The sequence below is a fragment of the Vicugna pacos genome, chromosome 10 (genome assembly GCF_048564905.1).
Source record: "Vicugna pacos chromosome 10, VicPac4, whole genome shotgun sequence".
NCBI classification, from domain to species: Eukaryota; Metazoa; Chordata; class Mammalia; order Artiodactyla; family Camelidae; genus Vicugna; species Vicugna pacos.
This window is the reverse complement of record NC_132996.1, coordinates 48,905,001-48,931,466: the sequence shown is the minus strand read 5'-3', so window position 1 is coordinate 48,931,466 and position 26,466 is coordinate 48,905,001. Positions and strand designations below refer to the sequence as shown.

General features: G+C 36.2%; 1 protein-coding gene across 8 annotated transcripts in view; it reads left to right on the top strand.

Annotated features, from left to right (window-relative positions):
* The window catches only part of DCDC1 (doublecortin domain containing 1), a 382,148-nt gene that overhangs the window by 127,862 nt on the left and 227,820 nt on the right, over window positions 1-26,466 (top strand). Inside the window, exon 9 of one of the 8 annotated variants that reach the window (XM_072969721.1) lies at window positions 22,923-23,070. The exons of the other annotated variants lie outside the window; for them this stretch is intronic. Within the exon in view, the coding sequence (XP_072825822.1) occupies window positions 22,923-22,937 (15 nt within the window). The 3' untranslated portion in view covers window positions 22,938-23,070. Of the gene's footprint in view, window positions 1-22,922; window positions 23,071-26,466 lie in introns of those variants that run through there. 8 annotated transcript variants of the gene reach the window in all.

The following is a 26,466-nucleotide window of genomic DNA, read 5'->3' as shown; positions in this document are numbered from 1 at the left end:
TGTTTAAACATATTTAATGTGTTTCAATCCATTGCAATTATTATCTTTATTGAAGTTCAAAAAGCCCCATTTTTGGCCAACGGGATTTATGAATGATTTGAGTGAGTTAAGATTAATCCAGGGAGTCTGATTTTAGATGTTATTGCAACTGTACAAGAAAAAAAAGAAGTAAACATTAAACTTTTTACCAAATAGCCAAATTGTGATCTAATATTTAATGTTCAGATGCCTTTACATCATTGCAAGGGGAAATACGTATTTTGGGGGAATCTTCATTTATTATTAAACATTATGTGTTTCTATATTAACATAATTTATAATTTTCCATTTAAATTAAAAAATTTTTTTCCTTTTAAAAATTGAATATAACCCACATACAGTAAAGGGCACATATAGTAAATATATAGCTTTAATGAAACTTTAAAGATGTAATTCACTCCTGTAACCACCATCTAAACCAAGATATAGAACATTTCCAGCAGCTCAGAAGGTTTTTTTCTCGCATTTTCTCATTAATAGTCCCCTAAGGTAACAACTATTCTGATTTTTCTTACTGTTGATTAGTTTTGCCCATTCTTGAACTTCATATAAATGAAGTCATACAGAATATATCCTTTGGTGCCTGGCTTCTTTTGTACAGCACAATGTCTGTGAGGTTCATCCATGTTGTCGAGTATCTTAATTTATTCTCCTATATTGCTGTGTTGCATTCATTGTAAGTATACCACACTATACCCCAATTTATCCATTCTCCTGTTGGTAGATATTTGAGCTCTTTCCAGTTAGTTTTTGACTGTTATAAATAAAAATATGTGTTCCTGTACATGTCTTTTGGTGGATATATTTACTTATTCCTGTTGGGTATATACAACTCGGAGTGGAATTGCTAGGGTGTTGTATAGGCATATGTTTAGCTTTAATAGATACTGACAAGGCATTTTCCAAAGCGGTTGAACCAGTTCATACTCCTACCAGCAGTGTATGGGGGTTTCAGTCTTTCTATATCACCAACACTTGGTATTGTCAGTCTCTTCAGTTTTAGTCATCTTGATGAAAGTGTAGTGGTAGCTCATTGTGGCTTTTTAGTCATTGTTAACAGCTCCATATCCATGTGCTACAATTTCTTAAATTTTGCCTTATTGTTGGGTTTTGGTATTAATGTCCTTTAACAAATATTTATCAGGTGCTTACTGTATGCCAGGGACTATTTTCGTTGCTGGAGTTACAGCAGTAAACAAAACCATTACATTTAATAGGAATATCTTTGCGTGCTATTTTGTTTTTAGTAAATCCTAAGGAATATAGCTTTATGGCTCTTTTTATATGCCAAATTTTTAAAACAGACTTTGAAGAATAAGTTTGGAAATTGACAGGAAGCAGCAGTGTGAGTTTCCCCTCCTGACCTCTGACCTGAGAATTAGGAGATTGGTATCTGCCACTGGTCACTCTTTGAAGCTGGGCATATCTCTTTGCTTTCAGACTCAGTTTTTCACATTCATAAATAACAAGACTGAACAGGATGAGCTGAGGTCTTTTTTAGCCAAGAATTTGCCTCACTGATTTGTCAGAATTTGACAATGTAGGGTTGGAACTTTACTGTCACTCTTGGGACCTTAGACTTACAAGCTAGGTGCTCAGAATTATTCTCAAGGGCAAGTTTTCAATTTCACGCAAGTTTGTTGTGTTTCTGTCATTATATATTGATAGTTCTGTGTAATTATTTTCTTATTTTAGGTATGTTAGCCAGGAATGTTAAGAGGGGCCTTTGTTAAGAGTATATTAAAAGGATTTAGTGTGCAAAAGAGAACTATAACCACTGTTAATTAAATCAAGGAAAAGAATTAGATAATTTTCTAAATTTCTATTAATCTTCATATTTTACTTCCCTTTCTTAGGCCTAGAGAGGTGTTCAGTGACAGACAAGGCCACACCTTCAGGGGCTTATGGTCAATTTTTACTGATCAGAGGCCTCGAAACCCTGTCATTCTGTTCTTACAACCCCTAATTTGAATAACACTTACAAGCATCACTTTCAGAACATACAGAGTCATGCTATACCACTTACCTGTGACCTAAACACTTAGATGTAGCGTTCCCTCACCTTGTTTAGTACTTTGATCCTACTTTTGGAGCTCATGCCTCTGATACGTATTAAGTAACTAGAAAATTTCACACCCCTTAACCTTGTCTGTGGAATACTCAAAATAGCTTTCTGTTGTTCATGTTTTCTAGCCGTCATTACTTCCCCACAGACACTTCTGAATCTCTGGCAAGGCTTTAAAATTACCCTTGGAAGCTCAGATATAGCATTTTCTAGTTTGAGGTGCTTACTGGGGTGGAAATGAGTGTGCCAGAATATGACAGAGTTCTGGTGCAAATGGAATGATTCTCTTTTGTATTCTCTTTCTCATTGCTGTAACTGGACAAGGGAACTGGTAAACTGGCACAGAGCAGGAGGAGGAGATGACTTTCAGAATTCTACTGCCAAATGGTAGAAAGATAGTAGAAAGGTGAAAGGATCAATCAGTCGACAAATATTTATGCATTCGTTCATTCAGTGAACATTTACTGATACCTGAGTGTGTACTAGGTATAGTGTTAGCAGTGAAATATACAAAAATGAAAGTTTTGGGCCCGGCCTGAGATGCTTATGGTATAGTTGGAGGAGACCATCCTGTAAATAAATACATTCAATATAACGTAACAGGTGCTATAATATAGGTATGTATAAGGTGTTTTAGTAGCACAAAGTAGAGAGTAACACATTTTCTGTATGTGTGTGAGTATATGTATATACACACATATAAGGGAAGGCTTACTAGAAGATATGTTTAAGCTGAATTGAAACATGATTAGGACTTAGGAAAGGTGGGAGGCAATTCCTGCCGGAATAATAGCCTAGTGGAGCAATGGAGCATATGAGGACCTCAAAGTATATAACTGATAGAGTTGGATATATAGTTGATATAGGTGGATCATAGTTTAGTAGAGAAAGATGGTAGGTGGGACACACAGTTGGAAAGTCAAGCAGACATTGGACCATTAGGTACAGTGTATTATGTACCTAGTGGTATATATTTGTATATTATGCTAAGGAGTTTTCTCATGCAGGGTTTTAGTTAGGAAGTGAAAGGATTAGAATTGAATTTTTAGGAAAAAAATGTCAGTATAGGAAGGGATAAATCAGACTGGGCTAATTTTGGAAACGGAAAGAATAGTCAAAAGGCTATTGCAATAATCTACACAAGAATTGGTGATGAACTAAATTAAGATAATGAGAGTGAAGATAAAGAGACAGGGAAGGATTTGAAAGATTTGAGTGAGCCAGAGTTGGTGGGAGTTTATAATTGGCTGAACAAAGAAAAGAAGGGTGTGGGTCCCTGGTTTCTGGTTTATGTGATCAAATTGTACCATTTACCTATGTAGGGGAGCCTGCTTGCTTAAAGAGGACCTGCTGTGTGCTGGGAGATACAGTAAAGTTTGAAACAGGGCCCCTACTTATTTATAGTATGTGCTTCTTTACAGTAGTATATATTGGACAGGAAGAATTGAGTGGAAGGACCATGTTAGATGAAGGAAAATTATGGTCAAGCAAAGGCACATAGAATGAATAAGGTGAATCCTTTAACACCCTAAGAAAACCTACTGGACTGGAGAAAACTTTCCCTTGCCATCCTTCATCCATTCACCTCTTTGCTTCAGTTAAAACACAAACTCTCCGCAAACATCCTTCTTTTTCTCATGACCTCCATTTGAGTTTGCTCTTTTATCCATTCCACCGTCCGCCCCGCCACCATCCACTGTGCTCACTATGGGAAGAAGGCTGATGAACACCAGAAGAGTCCATCCATTGATCTTGATCTTGTGCCACCATCAATCAACAACACTTCTCTTCTAGAGATCACACTCCTCATCTATACCGCCATATCCATATTTTTTGACACTCTCCATGGACCTCTAGAACACTCTTTCCTCTTCCTTGATCATATCTGCTGTGATTAAAAATAAACTTAGTAAAATTTATCATTATAATAGGGAAAGCAAATGCTAGACTAGAGAAAAAATTAGCAACACACATGACAAAGGCCTAATTTCTGAATATACAGAGCCCTTTCAAGTCAATAGAAAATAGATGGACAGTAGAAAAATGAGTTCAGAATATAAATAATGAATTTACAGAAAAAAGCCATGAAAATATTGAATAATTTTGGAGGAGGGTATAATTCAGTGGTTAGAGCATATGCTTAGCATGCACAAGGTCCTAGGTTCAATCCCCAGGACTTCCATTAAAAAATGAAAAAGAACCTCAGACACTGTCTAGTCACTAGTTTTCAACTGTGTTTCAGGAAATCCCAACAGTTCCTTCGAGGTGGAGAACCTGGAAGCCTGGTCCTTACACCAAACTGAACCAGGGAAGCAGTGTTTTATTTACTAGGCTTTGCATAGGCTGTTGTTTGATGAAAAGGAATATTTGTATGTGTATGGATGGCTGAAACATTATGCTGTCACCAGAAATTGATGCAACATTATAGATGGACTATACATCAATAAAAAATAAAATTTTAAAAATTATTTTTAAAAGGGCCTCAGACACTGTCTAGTCACTAGCTGTCATTTGAAAAAAAATTGAATAATGTTAATTGAACTATAGATAACTTTAAAAATGAAAATCAAAAACAAATTTTCACCTAATATAATAACAAAAAGTTTTCTCACATCTAGAGTTGGTGAGAGTGTGAATAAAATAGATATTTCTATGTACTCTGTGGAGTAAAAATTAGGGCAGATTTTTGGAGGGTGATTTGCTGTGTATCAAAATAGGGATTTATGTTAACAAGTAAGTATTTGAAGCTAAATGTTCAGTGTCACTTACTATAGCAGTGTTTGCAATTACTATTTGGAAACAACCTAAATGCCCATTATTATGTGACTGATCAAATTAGGGTAAATAAGTTGAGTTAAATATTATTCTGCACATTGATAATGAGTTGCAAGTATGCAGTGATTAGCATGATCTTGGATAATTATTGCTACCACTTTGCTTTTGCTATCAATTTTTATGGATTAAACACATTCAATATTTTGTTCCTGATTGAATCTTTGCTTGAAACATGGAGTGGTGCTGAAAATCTGACAGATAAGAAGGGACAGAATTACACCTTTGTTTGGTGCCTTTGCAACTCTTAACTATCTTTCCCTTGTAGAGTTATGGCCTCCAGAATCTCTCTTCTTCTCAGAAGTTCCTACAAACCAACTCACTTAATGAAATCAAGTTTCTTTGTTCACAAATAGAGCCAATAAGTTATAGTGTAATTACCAGTGTTTCCTGCTGTAAAATAAATGAGAATTGTAGTTACTGACTGACACAGGTATCACAGTGACCTGTAGGTAAGAACTCACATTGGAAGATACAGCACAGGGGAGAAAGTAGAGGTTTTTCAGTGTCACATCTGGGTTCAAATCCTTGCTCTGCCATTTAATAATTATGTGATGTTGAACAAGTTATTTATCTTCTCTGAGCCTCAGTTTCCTTATCTATAAACAGAAAAATAATGTAGCTAACCTTTTTGGTTCTTTGGAAGATTAGACGGTAGAATATGTTACGCAGTTTGCATGGAACAAGCGCATTATACAAGTCCTCAGGAAAAGGTAACTCTTAAAGACATTCCTGGCTGTCTTCACCAAATCAGATAAGTAATCCATATGATATTCTTTACACTGATTTGGTGGAATATACCCTTAAAATAGTGGTTCAATATTTGCAACTATTTTGTATTACTGGTTGCCATATTTATAGAATTACCTAAGAATAATATCAACATATAGAGCCCTTCATGATCACTGATTATTTACATCAACTTCGGTAAATGTGATAGGCCAAATAATGGCCTCTCAATGATGTCCACACCAAATCCCTGAAACCTATGAATATGTCACCTTATATGGCAAAAGGGGTTTTGCAGACTGATTAGGTTAAGGATCTTGAGATGGGGAGATTATCCTGGATTATCTAGGTGGGTTGAATGTAGTCACAGGGTCCTTCTAAGAGGGAGGCAGGAACTTTAGAGTCAGAGAGGAGGATATAATGATAGAAACACAGGGAGAGAAGATGATGTCATAACAGAAGCAGAGATTGGAGTGATATGGGGCCATGAGGGAAGGAATGCTGACAGCCTGTAAAAGCTGGAAAAGGCAAGGAAACAGATTCTCCCCTAGAGTCTTCAGAAAAATTGAAACCCAGCCCTTTAAAGTTCTGACTTCTAGAACTTTAAGATAATTAATTTGTGTCATTTAAAGTCACTAAATTTGTGATTATATGTTACATCAGTTATAGAAAACTAATGCAGTGGATGTTACACACCTGAGACAATAAGGAATTATGAGAAAACAGAGGTCAGAGCAGGATGATAGTTTAAACTTTACAGTGATATGTTTAGTCCATCATAGCATGGTTGCAGAAGGTACAGTGATCATAGCATGTTATACTACTGGGGACATTATCATCTACTTTTCCGAGCATGCATTTAATATATTTTAGATCATGTCTTTAGAATGATGTATAGCCATTCCTATATTCAGGTCCTTTCCATGGCCTTGGATAATTTCGTTCTATGAAGAACCCTTTGCATTGCTTCTCATCTTCCCTTGGATAGTGAAAATTATTTCTCATTTTGCCTTGGATGGTGAAAACTTTATCATGAACCATAACTGTATTACAGCCCAAACTTTGGGAACTGCTGCTATAAGGCAGAGCCAGCAAAATATGTATGCATCTGATGTCCAAAATAGAAAAGGTCAAATGATCACCTGTTTATTTTGTCCACATAACACACAACATCAAAGTGTTTGGACATGATAAGACAGCCCATTTGACATGGACCTACTGAAAATGTTACATTCAGCTTTTGGACTAATTTCGTCAGCATGATCTTAGAAGTGTACATTCTCTGGCAAGTTGTTTCTTTCTTTGTTTTCTGCCTTTCTGTTTTTAAATTTAAGCTCCTTGAAATTGTAGGCTTTGATTCGTTAGCTATGGCATCTCTAGTCCCTAGACTTGTGGCTCACGTATAGTAGCCACTAAAGAAATTCATTCTTGTTGAATAAATGAACAAATGAATGAGTGAATGAATCACAGTCTTATTTTTGCAATGTATAATCTGTTCTTCATAAATTGATACCTGGAAATGCTGTGATAGAACAGAAAGGGTAGCCTTGGAGCAGGAAGCCAGTTGCTAACTCTGTGATCATGGGCATTTCTTGTTACTTCTTTATTTCTGCCTAATTTTATAAATTGGGGAGTATATGCCTACCTTAAAGGGTTGGCATAAGATTAAATGAATGGGCAGAAATTCAAACGCTATAAAAACTATGGAAATATCAAGCATTATTATTGCAGATGGGTTAGTCAGTCTTTACTGATGATTCTCTCTTTACTTGAAATGATTAATAAAAATAAAGTGGTCCAGTATCTGGAGCAGGAATGGATTTCTATCACTGTGTGTTAGTAAGGAATGATTAGTGATTAGAGTATAAATCCTTGGCTATGTAAACCATGAAACAAAAAATGTTGGAATTTTTTTAACCAATTCTGTAAAGGACAGTAACTATGCATTTTGATTCCCTGGTTAGTATGGAACTTAAATTTGTTTTAAAAGAATCACCTTTAGTTTTTGCTTTCATATGAAGTTCATGGCCATTTATCCAGGACAGTCTCTTTGATTTCTTTTTGACCTTCTAATAAAGAAGTATTTGTCAGTGTATATTTTTAACCTAATAAAATCTTTCTTTTTCAAGAAGTTCCAATTCATTTTTTTGGCTTATTTATTTTGTGGTGGGTTTCTGTTTACTTTCTTTGACCTGATTTTAGGACAAGATTGTGACAAGGAACTTCAAGTGATTTTTTTTTTGCCTCTTCTGGCCAGTAACTTCTAGTCATTAATGCTTTCCAATTCATTAACCAAACATATTTTTTTGGGAGCAGCTGTGTGCAAGGTACTGTGCTTGGCCTTGAGAGCACACCAGTCACCAAAATGGATATAGTTCCACTGAATCTCTAGCTGCCTTTACAGTCACATTGACACACAGCTGGCATTAGATGCTGTGCTGTTGTGCTCTATGTATTTATTCAACAACTATTTATTAAGCACTGATCTTGTGTCAGGCATTGTTCAAATCTCTAATGAATAAGACAGATAAAATGTGCTCAAATAAGTTCCAAGCTTTCATATTCTGCACGTGCTGTGGTGTGGGGAACGTAGCCCCGGGAGGCTGGAAATAGGGAACAGACATATAAACAAAGAGTTAAACAAGAAAATATCAGAAGATGAGTTAAAATAGTGTCACTGTTTTATCCTGGGCTTCCTAGAAAACAGAGCCTGAGGTAAGTGCTTGCATGACAATGCTTTACTGGGGGTACAATACAGAGAAGCAAGAATGAGGGGGAAAGGGTACAGAGGCAAAGAAAGAAGGAGAGCCATTTTTAAGGGATGCATTACCAAACTGGCCACTGGCTTGCAGCAAACATAGATTCTTGTCTTGCAGGATGTTTCTTAAAAGGTTGCATGAGGTTTCTGCTTTTCAGAGCAACACATAGAATGGTGGGGAAGTAAGGCTGAGCAATTGATCTGCTGCTTCCTTGCCATCTCCAGTCTCTGGTAACTCTGTTAGCTGTCCTGCAAATCCCTCCAGGCAGCCTTTGGCAAAGCCAGATGCAGAGACTGGGCAAGCAGCGGGCAGACATGTGGTCCCTCCTTGTTAGTTGATACTGTCTGTGGGGCTTGTTTGTCTCTAAAGGCTACTGTGGTGGCAGTAGTCAGGGCTTTATGGCTGGAGGAACTACAAGGAGTGGTCTGTATGGCCATTCTGGCAGGAAGGCAAGACTGGTGGCTGAGGACCCAGAGTGGCAAAGGAGACAGATAAGTGAGCCATTGGCCTGTGGTGGGACACAAACTGGACCCAGAACAGTTAGGTTGTACAGTGAGTGATTGGGTTGCTGGTCAAGGAAGGCCTTTCTGAGGACGTGACATTTAAACTAAGACCTGAAGGACAATGGTAATCTAGCCACACTGTAGGAATGGGAAACAGCTAATTCAAAAGACCCCGGAAAGAATAAACATGAAGTGTTTGGAGAGGAACAAGAAGGAAAGCATGGCTAGGTGAGTAAGGGAGAGAGTAGAGTAGGCTGAACTCTCAGACGTAGGCAAGGGCCAGGACTGGAGTTTTTATCATTAAGTCTGGTAGAACGTCTTTGGATCACCTTAAGCAGGGAGTTAAATGGGCTGGTTTCTATTTCAGGAAGATCTCCTTGGCTCCTCTGGGAAGAATGAATGCAGGAGCCAAAGTAGGGAGACTATGAGGAGGTACTGGAGAGCACCATCCAAATAAGAAAATGAAGGGCATTTTAGCATCAATGTGCTGTATATCCATAGTTGTTTGGCTTGAAGTGTTTAATATAAGTATTGAAATGAGTTAATGCTTGTCCCTTGGAGCTTCAGGTTCAGGGTATTAACAACCTCAGATTACCTGCTAAACATCCCAGGCTCCTCCCAGGTGATCCAGTTTTGAAGCAGCTGGTCTTTTACTTTTCTTGTCTTCAGTTCTTAAATCCAGCTAAGCTCCTTTCCCTTTGACAACCAACAAAACTTGTGTGGAACCTAACTTATGATTGGCATCCCAATCTTAAAGCAAGACAGATAACTAGGTTTTGACATACTGTTATTTTATTTTCCACATAATTGACCACCCTGACAATGAGTCTACAACCTTCTTGCAAATGCTGAGCAGAGTATTGGAAGCTTGTGCCGGGTGGTGACTGACGCAGAACATTTAAAAAATGGGAATATTTCTCTGCCGATTCACTGATTCTCATTATACGTCTTGATTGTGAACTCAGCATTGTTGTTTATTTGCTATCTGGAGACTGCGTTAATTAGAGTTCTCAATTATAATATACAAAATCTAGCTAGCTACCTGAAACAAAACAAAACAAAACAAAGTATTGGAATGATAGAGAATCAGCAGAAGATGGAGGAAGAAAATGCTTGGAAAATAGGCAGAATCCAAGAGGGCAACAGAGGCTAACTTTTTTTTTTTGACTTTGGGTCACTCACTTTAAACAGAAAGTCCAGGTAGGGGCCCCGGAAGGGTTGAATCTCATTCATGGGTCTGCACCCTGTGCTCCCAGGAAGGAACTTCCCCCTTGGCTTCCAAGGCAGGAGACAGAGTACTGCCTCCCACCAATATTGGGTTCAGTGGGAAATGCTCCCTAAATTAGCTATGAATTAGATAGAGTTTGGATATTGGATAATTTTTAAAAAGAAGAAAAAGAAACGAAAAAATTTTCACTACGGAGACCATTGTATTCCAAGCACCTAGGCTAGTGCCTGCATCTGATTGATAACCAACAATATTTCCTAAAAAGAAAGAATTTTGTTATAACCTCATTGACAGCTGTTATCATGATGGTCTCTCTGTCTTGATAAAATGGTCTACTTTCTTTCACCACAAAACACAAATCTGAGTATAATTTCCTTCATCATATATAGTAGCTAAAAAGAGCTATTATGATCTTTAACAAAACTTAAATTTGGTAACTTTAGCCATCAAATAGCTATCTTGGAACTTTTTTTTTTTCCATTTTTTTTCTCCAAGTAAAGTTTTGGGGAACACCAGTAGGCAAGAATTCTTGAGAATCTTTTCAGTTGTGGGAGTTCTTTTATTCCTTGTGATTTAAAAGGCTGTTTCACAAGAAGTTCACAACTTTTGTAGCTATATGCTGACAATGTTTCAGAGCTTTCTGAACTGGTATGGCACAGAAAGTCACATTCTGAAGAGCAAAAAATTCTGAATCTGTTAAAAATAACACCTGTGAAGTTGTGAATAAAATGCTATTCAAACTAAGGTCACATAAAGCCATTTCAAAGCATATTTATGCAGATAGCATATTAATGAGATTGGATCCTCCTTTGAAGTATATGCACATCCTAACTTAATGAAAGTTGGGTTAGATTTCCTTTTTCTGGCTGCCACCTTCAGCTATCTCAAAAGGGGTATGTGTGTGTGTGTGTGTGTGTGTGTGTGTGTGTAAAGTATGAGGAAATCTGATCTAATAATTATTCTAGATAGATGCTGTTGAAAGACTCATGATCTCTCAAAAGACTTATTCTTCTGTGAGAAATTCATTTGGCATCTTAAATCTCTTCCAGTTCTTAAGAGTCTGTGACTTGATTTATAGGTGCATCATCTTGAGGGGAAATTTTATCACTTGTTATTAGTATCTGTTTTGGGGAAGTCCTTTTTTGTAACCACTAGTTTATAGACTTCTTTATATTGATGTCACTAAGGAGGCAAAAATGTGGATCGAAATCTTATTTTCAACTTAATCTCATTAATTTAACAATAAATGGCATTTCCAGGAAATGTTTCTAGTTCTTAAAAATTAATATGCAACTCCTAGTGTCTCTTCCTATAATTAAACTAATCTTACAATTCTTAGCCTAAAGCTGATAATTACTTATTTAAAAAGCTATTGGGAAAAAAAATGTGGTTGCTAGATATTAGAAGGTATCATCTTGGATCTGAAGTTTAGTAGATAGGGAAAATATATAATTAAAAAAATTATTATTAAGAAGCATAATCAGATATATAATTATAGGCATGCATATTTAAGCTATTTTGCACTTTTACAGGATGGAAATCTGTCACTCTGACCATCAGGTTTTTCATTCAATCCCTTATTACTCTTTCATCAATTACTCTCTTTTAGTGTATTATATAAAGTGAAATATGCCAAATGAATTTCTCACAGAAGAATAGGTCTTTTGAGAGATCATGAGTCTTTCAACAGTATCTATCTAGAATAATTATTAGATCAGTTGAAATGTCTATAAGCTTACCTTGATGGGCTACAATTTGTCAGTGCTATACACATGAAACTTGTTTGAATGAAAGAAAACTTTTCCCAAAACAATCTTTGATTTAACCTGGATTCTGGTAGTCACTAATGCCCCTTGCCACATAGTTCAGGCTCTGCCTTCCATGGATCATACTAGTCACATGATTATATTTGGAGGCCCCTAGTGATTGGGGGAGCCATGTGACTAGTTGTGGCCAGTAAGTTGTAAATGGAAATAGTGTTTGTCACTTCTATTTGATTTCCATATTCAAGACCCTTCAGAACTTTCTTCCCCTCTGCCCCTGTGACTGGTAGGGATGGTGGCTGCTCCATCATCTTGGATCTTGAAGTATATAGATATGATGTATTCAGTCAACCTGTAGGTTGAGAGAGAAATAAATATTAGGTGTTATAAACAAAGGATTAGCAAACTATAGTCCATGGGCCAAATCTGGCCTGCAGTCTGTCTTTGTTAATACAGTTTTATAGAAACACAGCCTTCTCTGTTCATTTATGTATTGTCTGTGGCTGCTTTTGGGCTACAACACCAGAACTGAGTAGTTGCAGCAGAAGCTGTACAGCTAGCAAAATTGAAAAAATATTTATTATCTAGCCCTTTAAAGAAAAAGGTGGTCTTCTGTTTCAGTGGTGAATCCAGTGGTCTTTTCTCCTGGGTCAGAATGGTACGGATTCAGGTGTAGAACTGTCATACAAAGATGCTGGTTTTCCTACAATGTCTCATCTAAGCCAGGCTGTAGAGGCTTTGATCCCAATAGCCTCATGTGCCTAAACAAAGCATAAGGACGAGGTAGGTAACAGAAATCTTTGGTCCTGATGTGCATTATCCTTTAGGGAATGTGGTGCTGTTCTGTTGTTGAGGTGCCTGGATGAAATATGAGATTACAGAATACAAAATGTAGATTTGTGGTTCTTGTCTCCAAGTAGGTAGCACTAAGATGTTTTATGTAAGTAATATTATTATTCTTCTAAAAATAAGAATGGTTTTGCCAAAAGGGATGGCAAACAGAAGGTCCAGATGTCCTAACTATGTTTGGAAGCAGGGATGCCTTTGGCCATTATTACCTAATCCCTGTCCCCCACCCCCCACCGCTCCCCCGGGCATGTTCAGCATCAGCATAATGTGTTCCACATTTCCGTTCCTTGGGCCTTAGCTTCCACGGCTTCTGTCCAGGGAAGGCAAAAATGCTCCTTAGCCCAAATCTTTGTTTCTCTAAGGCCCAGTTTCGTTGTAATCCCTTCCCTAAAGTCCTTCCTTATCTCTCTCTCCTATAAACTTCTGCAGTGATGTCTATATCTCTTATGTCAAGTACAGCTTTCTGCCTTGTGTTTTCTGCTTCATTTATATGCATGCTTTATCTGCCTAACTATACCAAAAACTCATTTTTTAAAAATAATTCTACACCTAGTACTGTATCATGCAAATAATGATAAATATTTATTGAATGAATTAATAACTCAACTACTCTTTGAAGTGTGGGTAATGACAAAGAGGAAAAGTGGAACAAAGAGAATGTGTGTGTCATTCTCTGGTCTGGTTCTCTGTCTGCCTGATGGGCCACAGAGACTGAGATAAGGGCCTTGCTCTGGGTAGATGCTTTATTTTATTTGAACTGCCACTTTATATTATCTCACTTACTAAATTTGTCTCAGTCTACATCCCTAGTCTCCCACAGTCATCAGAATGCTCATTTTATTCTTTTAATCCTCAATCTTAATTACTTCATTGCCTTTATGCAATCAAATATAATTAACACTTATTAAAGGCTTATTATATGCCAGGTACTGTTTATATATGTGTGTGTGTGTTTTCATTTTATCCTTACAACAGCCTTATGAGTAGGTACTATTATTAATTCTTTCTCATGAATGAGAAAACTGAGGCTTAGGGATGTTAAGTAACTCCCTCAAGTTATATTACTACATAGCTGGTAAGGATGGGAGCTGGGTAAGAAACCCAGTCTGTCTGTCTCCAAAGCCCACTCTTCCAGTTTGTAAAACTACTTCCTCAAAGGATTTCCCTTCATTCATCTCCATTTTTCATATATGTCAGATCTGGTTTTACATATTGGTCAATGTATGCGTAAGCATCTAGCTCTGTGCTGAGGGTAGGGATATGTCATAAAGCTATAAAACCATGTTCCTTTAAGGGACCTGTACTTTAGTTTGCAACAGAAAATATATAGGTATACAATAATTAGTGGAAAACATCATCTGTAATGAGTACTAAATTGGCCAGAATAGATAAATCGTAAGTTCATAGTTTATTAGTGCCAAAGAGAGGGATTTACCACTGTGCTTATTTTACAAATGAGTGGGTTGACAGCATTTATTAAGGTGCTAGTTGTGTGGTGCAGAAAGAATAACAACCAAAGTTGCCTAAAGAGACTGAGGGTGGGTGGACATAGCAAATGGAGTTAGAGGAAAGGGAGATTGGTGTTGATAGTTGTCATCAAAGAATGGTTCACAAAGGAAATGGGACTTGATTTGGAACTCAAAGGATGAGTAAGTTACTTCTGGGGGGAGGTTAATTTGCAGCAACATGGATGTCGCTGGAGAATGTCATTCTTAGTGAAGTTAGCTAGAAACAGAAAGAAAAATACCATATGATATCACTCATATGTGGAATCTAAAAAAAAAAAAAGACAAATGAACTAAAATATAAAACAGAAACAGACTCACAGACATAGAAATACAAACTTGTGGTTGCCATTGTGGAGGGGGGTGGGTAGGGACAGACTGGGAGTTCGAGGTTTATAGATACAGGTATATATAGAATAGATAAACAAGTTTATACTGTATAGCACAGGGAAATATAGACAAGATATTGTAGTAGCTCACAGTGAAAAAGAATATGAAAATGAATATATGTATATTCACGTATGACTGAAAAACTGTGCTGTACACCAGAAATTGACACAACATTGTAAACTGACTATAGTTCAATTAAAAAAAAAGAAACATCTGGGGGAGGTTGTAGGTATGTGCCCATGTGTGTGAATATAAGTGCACACATACCCAGGGCATCATTTTTTTTAAATTGAGGTATTGTTGATTTATAATATTATACTAGTTTCAGGTGAACAACATAGTGATTCAAAATTTTTGTGGCTTATATGCCATTTAAAGTTATTATAAAATATTGGCTATATTCCCTGTCTGGTACAATATCCTTGTAGCTTATTTCTTTTATACATGGTAGTTTGTACCTCTTAATCCTCTACCCAGGGCATTGTTTGCTAAAGCCATGAGGTGACTGGAATATAAAATTTATTCTGTCTGCTCATTCACTATTTTATCTCTAGCATTAATGGTGGTGATGGGTGGGGATTTTAAAAGATGGGTGCTTGAGCCTCACCCAGATGAACTGAATCAGAATCTTTAGGGGTTGGCCTGAGGCATCAGTAATCTTTAAAAGGTCTCCAGATGGTTCTAATATGAAGATAGGATTGAGAACTGTGGAAAAGTATGGGCATAGTATCTTCTCATGGTGTTACTAATTAAACAGCTAAGGCATCCAAGAGTAAAGTAAGTGTGATAAAGAATCCGTGGTCAGTGCTCTATAGGCAGAAAATGGCATAATGAAATGGAAAAGATTTGAGATGAGATGAGATAGATGGATGAGACGGGGAGTTGGAGAAGACCATTTAGAAAGCAATTATAGTAATTATGGATTAGAAGATTGAAGCGTAGCCCAGGGTGTTTTTTTCTGAAAATAGAAAGGAAAGTGTAATCTGAGAAATTTCAAAAAGGCTTGCTAGCTGGTAAAATTTAAGGGATGAGGGAAAAAGAAGAGTCTGAGAAATTAAATGGCAAATCAATGGCAAATTAAAGTTTGTCCTATTAAACATTTTAAGGCTGACATTTGGGGTATGAAAATATTTACTGAAAAACTAACTTCAAACAAATCAACATTTAAGACCAATGATCTTGATGATTTTTGAAATCTCATATAGACTTGTGGTTAAGAGTTATTTTCTGTTATGGTCGCTGGATATCCTGTGATTTTTCTTAGCTTTATGCTTCAACAAATTTGTCTCCTTCCCCAACCACCTTCTCACCACTAATGGAGTGAAATATAGTTGCATAAAGGTTCCACTTATAGAAATTCATGACATGCATTTCATGGACTATAATAATTAGTGTTAGATTTGACTACAGTATCACAGACCACCTACTTAACTGTGGCCTAAATCATTAGATGAGCAATCTGGAGGGAGATAGCTGCTGACAATAGTTCAGGAAGATAGTTCTTGAGGATATCAGAGTTGAAGTCTCTAACATTCTCTGGTTTTTCTTTCATGGTCCAAGGAAAAGTACTGGAACTCTAGTCATCATGTATATTCCAAGGACCAAGAAGAAAAAAGTGTGGTAGAGCATAAAAAGTTTTCTTGGAAGTCACAAAATTTGCATTTATATCTCATTGGTCACTCTTGTTTCCAAAGGAGGCTGGGAAATTCACAGTTTCAGCCAGGCACATTGCTCAGCGTTTTCTTTTAGAGAGAAAGGCACATAGGCTAACTATGATTTTGTGTTCCCCTCTTTCTTTCTCATTTCTCTTCATTTTATAGTTTATTTGGAAAAAAAAACACGTATTAGCATCTACTGTGTGTCAAGCATCTTTTACAGTGAACAGGACAAGCATGATTTCTGGCAGGGGAGTGTGACTTGAAGCAAACAATAGCACACACATTTAGTTAACTGAAGGTGTGTTAAGTGATACAGAGGGAGAGTAAAATTATTTTACTTATTTCTTATATTCTTCCATTTTGACTTTTTCTTTCTTATTTTATATTAATCTTATATTCATTTTTTAATATATTGCTTTAAATTATTTTGAAACAAAGCAGTTTTATAAAGAAATAAAAAAATACAATCTATAAATACAACTAATAGGTCCACTTTTATTTAATCTGTTTGTTAATACAATTTCAAAGACCCAACAAGGTATTTAAAATTTGATGTTAAATTATGCTCTGGTCCTTTAGTGAAGTATCCCAACTCAATAGGCTTTGCGTATTAACGGAAAATTAAGGTCTAGAAACATTTGAAAAGCCAGAAAATTATAGGAGGACTTGTGAAGAGTCACAAAAGAAGTTTGTTAAGAACTGTGAAAGGTCTGAGATTTCTACCCTGTTTGCAAGCAAGATGACCACAGCTTCAATGGATGCTAGCAGAAGACATGAGATTCTTGGATTAGAGAAAAAGGACTTTGTTAGTCACAGCTCCGCAAGTCATGAGCTTTCTGTTCACATTGGTCTCCTTGCCCTCAAGTCTGACGGGGCAATGCAGAGTGGCCCAGGTGGATACTGTGCAGGCAGTACATTTGTATCACAGTTGAGAGACCCCAGGGTTGGAAATCTCTAGTCTTATAAGGGAATAACTCACAAATCTGCCCAAACTTTGCCCCAGAGAGAGAAAGAGCTATTTTCTTTATGACTCTATTCAGGAGACAAATTTTTGCTCCAGAGGAAGACACTACCTCTGTCTTTCAAGGCTGTTCACTATTCAAACATTCTTTAAACGATAGTCCAGGGCAAAAGCTGTCATTGCCTCTTCTTATAAGACATGCAGAAATGCTAGAGAAACCCATGTAGAATTATTTCCCAACAAAGTCCTGCTTATTGACATTGTCAAATACCAATTTTAGCAGATATGTTGCTTTTTAACTAAAAAAATAAAAGCTCCCTGTAAATTCTATTTGGGCAGCACTTTTGCAAATAATGCTTCAGTAGAAATATCAGAAAGTGTAACTGTGAAAAACAGTTAATCATTCCTGTGATGTGGAGACAATATTCACCCTCTGTGACACTGTTACTTATGGGAAAATGTTTCCTAAGGGAATCTGAGGCTGTTGCTACTTGCAGAGATCTTCAAAGTAAGCCAGTGAACAATCTGTGATAACTAGCTTACAAGTAAAAGCTGGAAACTGTCTATGAGTTCAGGAAAGAGTCCCATCATCAACAGGTAGTACATCAGTTTGGCTTCCAATATGGAAAATATTGCCTCCAAAGAAAACATCAAGATGAGCAACCTGGACAGTTAGCCTCTTTCATAGCCTTCAATGTCCTTTTCAGGTGCCTACTGAGATAAAGTGGTCTCCAGTTATACCTTAGAATTTCCTCATTGAGGGCTGGGTGGAATTCTTTAAGGATGTTCAAGTATTGAGAAGCAGGTCAGGGTGTATTGTAGGTTAAAAAAAAAAAAAGAAACTAACTCCTTTGACCTGGAGAAAAGGAGGGATGGGCTCTGAGTGGGAAGCAGCAATAATCTGAGAACCGTTGGGAAACCAAGCAAATTCTACTTTTATAGTCCATTCTATGGTTTTAGTTTGTCACTGATAGTAAACCCCTAAAAGACAGAAATTGTCAATACAATGTAACCTGTGTAGTATCTGGTATTGTAACAAGGAATGCAGTGACTGGGATTAAAATTTCCTGTCTCATTTAATGAGCATTTTAAGCACCTACTGTACTATATATTCTGTGATGCATAGAACTGGGGTTCTTTGCAAGGATGTGTGGGATGTGGGTGAGTCACTAAAAAAAACCCCACTATGTTTCTGGCACTCTTTTAAGTGCTTTACTCATTTACTTACTTATTAACGTAATTAACTCATCTAATTCTCGCAAATAAAGGTAGGCACAGTGCTGTCCTCATTTTACAGATGGGTAACTGAGAAATACAGTAATGTCCTAGATATAGTTGGATACAGTTTTGTTCTCTAGCACCTTGTAATTTACCTGAAAAGACAAGATCAGCATTTTCAAGTTAAAGTGATAATTTTAATAATAAAGGAAAAGGTACCATATAGTAAAAACACCTAAATCAGGATGAGGTGCCTAGAATAAGAGGAATCACATGGCCTCAACATGGCTTACTGGCCTCTGTGCCCCCCCTCGCCCCGCCTCATTCCCTGTTGTTTCACCTTTTCCTCCACCTGCCTTGGCCACACTGACCTTTTATCCTTCACTCAAGACCCCAGGCTCCTCACTGCTCCAGCACAAGGCATTCTCTCTGCTTGGAATGCTTTTCCTTCCCCTCTTGCCCTTGGTGACTCCTAATTGTCATTTCTATTTCTCAGAGATATTCTTTCGGGCCAGGTGAGGGATTCTTCTTTTGTGTTCACATTTCTCACATTTCTTTCCTTTGTGGCACTGCCCAAAGCTGTATTAAATAATTAAAAAAAAATCTGTGACCTTTTCTGAACTGTAGGTTCTATAATTGTAGATGGTCTGTTTGCCTTTTCTTTCACTGTATGCCTAATGCTTGACAAATCACAGGCTCTTAACAAATATTCGCCGAGTGAATGAATGAAAGACCTATGCAATGTAGGCTTTGGTTAATCAGGAAGGACTTCATGAAGGAAGCCTGGTTTTTTTTTTTTAACTGAGATATAGTTGATGTACAATATTATTACATAAGTTACAGGTGTACAGCACAGATTCACAATTTTTAAAGGTTATACTCCATTTATAGTTATTGTAAAATATTGGCTATATTCCCTGTGTTATATAATATACCTTTAAAGTTTATTTATTTTATATATAATACTTTTTACCTCTTAATGCTCTCTCCCTATCCTGCTCCTTCCCCCTTCCCTCTCCCCACCGGTAACCACTAGTGTGTTCTCTAAACCTGTGAGTCTGTTTCTGTTTTATTATATTCATCTGTTGGTTTATTTTTTTAGATTACATGGATGAATGGTATCATACAGATTTATCTTTCTCTGCCTGACTAATTTCAGTTAGCATAATACTCTCCAAGTCCATCCATATTGTTGAAACTTTCATTCTTTTTTTGGCTGAGTAGTATTCCATTGACTATATATAACACATCTTTATCCATTCATCTGTTGATGGATGTTTAGGTTGCTTTTGTATCTTGGCAATTATAAGTAATGCTGCTATGAACATCGAGGTACACTTATTTTTTGAATTAGTGTTTTTGTTTCTTTTGGATATATACCTAGGAGTGGAATTGCTGGGTCATATGTAGTTCTTTTTCAGTTTTTTGAGAAACCTCCATACTGTTTTCCAGAGTTGGCTACACCAATTTACATTCCCACCAACAGTGTATGAGGGTTCCCTTTTCTCCACACCCTTGCTAACATTTGTATTTGTGTTCTTTTTGATGATAGCCATTCTCACAGGTGTGCAGTGATATCTCATTGAAATAATTTGCATTTCTCTGATGATTAATGATGTTGAGCATCTTTTCATGTGCCTGTTGGCCATCTGCATGTCTTCTTGGAAAAATGTCTATTCAAGTCTTCTGCCCATTTTTTCCATCAGATTTTTTTTTTCGTTATTGAGTTGTATGAGCTGTTTACATATTTTGGATATTATCCCCTTATTGGTTAAATCATTTGTATGTTTTTTTCTCCCATTCAGTAGGTTGTCTTTTTGTATTGTTGGTGGTTTCCTTTGCTGTGCAAGAGCTTTTAAGTTTAGTTAGGTCCCATTTGTTTATTTTTGCTTTTTTTGTTTTGTTTTAGGAGACAGATCCAAAAAAATATTGCTGTAATTTATGTCAAAGAGTGTTCTGCCTATGTTTTCCTCTAGGAGTTTTATAGTATCCTGTCTGACATTTAGATCTTTAATCTATTTAGAGTTTGTTTTTGTATATGGTGTTAGGGAATGTTCTAATTTCATTCTTCTACATGTCACTGTCCAGTTTTCTCAGCACCACTTATTGAAAAGACTGTCTTTTCTCCATTGTATATTCTTACTTCCTTTGTGGTAGATTAATTGACCATAAGTAGGTGGATTTATTTCTGGGCTCTCTATTCTTTTCCATTGATTTGTGTATCTGTTTTTGTGCCAGTTTCATACTGTTTTGATTACTATAGCTCTGTAGTAGAGTCTGAAGTCAGGGAGCATGAGTCATCCAGCTCTGTTCTTTCTCAAGATTGTTTTGGCTATTCAGGGTCTTTAGTGTTTCCATACAAATTTAAAAATTATTTGTTCTAGTTCTGTGAAAAATGCCCTTGGTATTTTGATCGTGATTGCATTGCATCTGTAGATAGCCTTGGACAGTATGGTCATTTTAAAAGTATTAATTAGAAGAGGTCTAGTTTTTTAATTATCACAAAGGAAGTAATGGATATGAATTGCTGGAGAGGAAATGAGAGGGCACTCTAAGTGAAAGGAACGCCTTACATCAGTATTTTGTAAAATTTATGCTTAAAGGATTATACAAACATTTGGTTTATTTAAGTATATACATGTATGCACATACACACATATTATCTATATATATTATATATACACACATTTTCACACATTATGTGTGTGTGTGTGTGTATGTGTGTGTAGTGGAAGATTGTAGTAAAGGCACATATTCAAGTGTGTGCCAAATTTTAACAGACTGCAAAAAGACCAATTTTTTAACTTGTGCTTCCAGGTGAACTTCATTTGTGCAACCCCAGATTAAACTTCTTTTAACTCTGTACATATTTGCACAGTAGCTTAACGAAATTCAGTTCCTGACTGTACTAAACTGAGTTTTTTTGGTTTTTGTTTTAAAACAACAAACTTTTTGGCTGGACTCATAGGTGGTAGTTCAAGTACATAGTTATGCATTTTATAAATATTTCTTAATCTTTTTAAAGAACTACTTTTTTAGGTAAAAAAGACAAATAATGCAGGCACTTTGTGAAAAAACAGTCAAATACTACAAAAGAATGTACTGAGAAAAGAACTCTCCCTTTTCCCCACCCTCTAGAAACAACCACTATTATTAGTCCCCCGGATATTCTTCTGGGGATGTTCTGTTCATGAACAAGCTTATAAGTATCTATCATCTCTCTTCCTACTTTCTTCTTCTCCTTCTCTTTCTCTTCTTTCTCCACTAAGTCTAGCATGTTATTTACACTGTGTGGTACTCTGTTGTTTGTTGTTAATAATGTATTTTGAGAAGCATTTCTGCCTTATGGGGTATGGATTTACCATAATTTATTTAACTAGTCCCATATTGATAAGCATTTGGTTTTCATCCAATCTTTGGTTGTTACAAACAGTGCTGCGATGAATATTCCTGTATGCACTTTTGGGGGCCTCTTGTGATTATCTATAGGTAGTATTCATGGAAATAGAGTTGCTAACTGAAGATGAATCAAATTATTATAGACATCATCAAAGTGCCTTTCCAAGATAACAGTATATGAGTGTATCTGTTTCCTCTATGTACTGATGTTTTTAATTTGTGTCACTCTAATAGGTAAGCAATCTCATTGAGTTCTATTTTGCATTTCTCTTACTATAAGTGATGTTGAACATATTTTCATATTTTAAAAGCCATTTAAAATTTCATTTCATACAAATTTTTTCTTCATATCCTTTACTCATTTTCTATTAGATTTTCAGTATGTTTCTTATTAATTTGTAGAAACTATATATTAAGGGAATTAGCCCTTTGTTTTCATACATACTGTGCATAGATTTGAATTTCTTTTAAATATGCCATTGATTAGTTTGTGGTAGTGCTAGAGTGACCTTTAAAATAATTCAGGCCCTGCATGCAAAAAACTCTATAGCAAGCTTTATCTTTTAGTATCCATGTACTCTGCTCAGTTCAGTGCCAGGTTATGCTCAGGTGAATTTTCAGGATAAATGTCCTTATGATGGTCTCAAATTCACTTATTCAGTACCATGTAGCATCATGGTAAAATCTATTAAATAAACAATCTAATTTATGTAGTTATGGCAGCAATGAATGCAGTTCCTAAGTCTAACCTATTCCTTTCCCATTTTACTAGACTTGATTTGGTATCTAATATACAGTGTGTAGCTATCAGTACATGAGTTCAGTGTCACTGCTTCTTGTATGTTCTGGGTAATTTTTTTAATCTAACTTTAATATTTATTTATTTATCTATTTATCTATTCATTCATTCACTTATCCCCACCCCAACTTTAATACTTATGATTAGAAATTCAAGCAGTTGTTCCATATTGTTAGTGATGCAGCTTTGAAACATTTTTTTCTTTTATTCTCTTTCATGCTTCAGTATTTATTTTGTTGAAGAGGATCCTGAAATTTCACGTAAAGCCACTTAAAAATGATTACTATTTGCAACTGTTTTATGTGTAACCCAGACTTACTTCAATACTGTGAAACAAACTGAAGTACAAAAATAAATTGGATACTAAATTTTATATCAAATTTATATCTATGGTTTCTTTTATCAGAACCCATAAAATCATAGCAGAAGGATTGTACCTTAATGTATGAAATTATTTTTAAAAATTAGAAGGTTGAGGAATTCTAGGATGTCACACAGACTGTGACAAAAGAATCACCTATTTTACAAATGTGTGAAACAAACCTCATTGAAGGGATTGGGAAGAAAGGATGCTGATCTACGTACCTGGAAAAGAGTGAAGTCTGTGAATTTAAATCCAAAAAGATTGGACATAAGCACATATTCTGTTGATAAAGTTGTTTTCCACAGAGGTATGGAATTATAATTCTGGAAACACTATACATGTATACTGGAATTAAATAATTAAATAAATGGTTGATTGTGGGAGGCAGGTTTTTTACTGGAAAGGGGAGGTTACAAACAAGGGAAGAAGGCTTGGAATGATCCATGTGATGATGAATCAAGAGTTGGAAACATTAGTATGAACTGGTGTTTAGCTTAATGTAGGTACAGATGGTTACATATAGAAATATCTATATACATAGCTCTCTCTCTGTATATACATGGTTTAGCAACACACATACATTTCCTTTCTCTGTCAGCTGAGACAGCCCAGAATCAATAATATTCGTAGTATCCAGATTTTGGTTTCTAATCTCATTCTTCAGTAAGAGAAACAAGGGATCTTTGGAGAAATGACAGTGTCTAGGACTAGGGCAGGAAATATATGAGATAATCCTGGAAATTCTTATACTGCCTAAAAGTAAGAAACTGCTCAGAAAACACACAATAGTAGGAATGTTTTAAAGGGACATAGAAACTAACTAAAAAAAATTCCCAGTAGCCAAAGTTGGAATAATATGAGCAACAAAATAAAGTAGTTTTAGATTATAATCCAAAGTATAAAATAAATAGCCATGTATCTGTAGTGATACTGTTACAGACCCTTTCGAGTCAGGCCCCAACAAGGGCCCTCCTGCTCCGTGTCATTCCAGCAAATGAACCAGACTGAGTTCAGCTCAGATGCAAAGGAAAGATATACTCCTCCATCAAAGAACGGAGAGGTGCGAGCTCGCACTCTGTATACAGTGTCCAAGTTTCCGGACAGGCTGCGGGCGGGGCTGCTTTATAGGGTTCCTGTCAGCGGCGGGGGTGGGAGTTCTCGCGAGAGGGGACAGGAGTGCTGCTCACACTCCAGATGACAGTGCCGGCGCCGCGTCTCGGCCCACCGCCCACCGCCGCCATCTTGAAGTGCACTGTCGCGCTCGGTCCGTCTGTGCACAGTCCCGAGCTGACGTGTTGGGCGCAGCTGTTTCACAGGAGGAGCTCTGGTCTGAGGTGTGGGGTTTAAGGCCTCTACACGTGGCACCCTGGGAGCGGGGACAGCAGACAAAGCCCAAAGGAAAAAAGGTTAGACTTTATTACCCAGATTCTATTTTTATTTCCCTGGAATTGTTAATGTGCTTTGCCAGTGACAATATGAAAATAAACAAATATTAATAGGGAGAACTGACAAATCCGTACAGAAAAATTCTAAATAGTTGATGTAGACACTTCTTCCTTAAAAAGGTGAAGCTCTACTCCTTTAGCGTGGGCTGTGCCAGTGGCTTCCTTTCACAGAGTAGGATATGAAAGGGAAACAAGAGTAACTTTACTGTGGGAAAACCTGAACAACACTGCCTCAGCCAGCCGACATGAGTAGCGATGAGCCTTGTTGATAGTAGGTACCTTTGATACGATGTGATGAAAATAGCATTTTACCTCTGGTCTTTCTCCCCGCAACCCGTAACTCCAATCTAATCATAAGAACAAACATCAGATGAATTGCTACTGAGGAGCATTCTGTGAAATCCCTGACCAGTACCCTCAAAACTTGCAAGGACATCAAAAACAAAAAAGTCTGAGAAACTGCCACAACCAAGAGGAGTCCTAAGGAGACACGACAACTAAATGTAACGTAGTATCCCGGATAGGATAGTGGAACAGAAAAAGGACAGTAGGTGAAAACTAAGGAAATCTGACTAAAGAATGGTCTTAGTTAATGATAATGTATCAATATTGGTTTGTTACTTGCGACAAATGTACTAGTGCAGGATGTAACGTAATTAGTAGAGGAAACTGGGAGTATATGGGAACTCTGTCTTCCCAAGATTTCTGTAAAACTTTGTTTTATTCTAAAATAAAAATGTTTATTTAAAAACCTAAAAGATAAAAACTACAATTATAATATTCTTCCCTCACAAGATAATTAACACATATGTAGATATATGCTGCTTGACCATAAGATTTGAATTAATATATATTTATATTAGTAAATTTTGAAACTTTTAATAGATTGAAAGGTTATTTCTACCTTTTATGGCAAACTTTTCCAGGATTTGGGCTTTATACGTATTCTGAATTGGGGGCTAACACCTCAGGTAATTATTGTATTTATAGGCTTTGATGACAAACTGCCTTTTCTCAGAAAGTTTTTCTTTCTCATTTTCTTTGGCCACCCGTTCCATTCCCACATAACAGTAGCAATCCCACTATGTTATTTCACTTTATATTATTCACAGATGGAAGCAAAACTGGATTAAAATAACCCTTTGTATTTAAAACACATTTAAGAAAAAGTAAAATGATTATCTAAAATAAAAATGAAAATTTATTTATGTTGTTAAGAAACACCGGTGGTCACAGATAGGAAATCTAAAAGCTCCTGTAAGGGCAATTCTTATTCTTACATAAGAATAAGGCTATATGAAGCCCAGGTTATATTTTATATGTTTGAAAGTGGCCACTTGAAAATTTCTTGTTTTTTCTTACAAAACATAACATCTTTCCTTAAAACAAATCAGATTGACAGATGTACACAATTAGATAAATACAGTATGTTTAAACATTGTGTCCTTTCTTTGTACCTTTCATTTCTGTGTGGTTTTTATGTGTTTTATACTATTTCAAGCTTTCTTTTAGCTTATTTTATTGTTCTAAGGAATTATGAGAAAATCTTAAATATTTTAATAAGTATGTGGCTCTGCAGAAGCTAATTAAATTTCTGTAAACATTATTTAAAGTATACAAATTATACCAGAAAAATGTACAAAGTCTTTTAGAATTAGTATTATGGTGGAGTCAAAGATTAGAACAAAATTAATAAACAAATAAAGACAAAATCCAGAATCCTCAAAAAATTTTTATGTTAGACATTCCATTTTTTTATCTTCATAAAATCCCCTCCATTCATGCATATTGATTGGTACTATAAGTAATTGTTATATCTGGCAAATCATAAAATAAGAAATATTGCCTTTATATGTTTTATATACTGAGATTCCAAGTAAAATTCTTTTTGAAAAAATTACTGGCTTAAGTTTGTCTCCTAAAGTGTGTACCCAGGCACACCCAGTGTACTGCAGCAAAT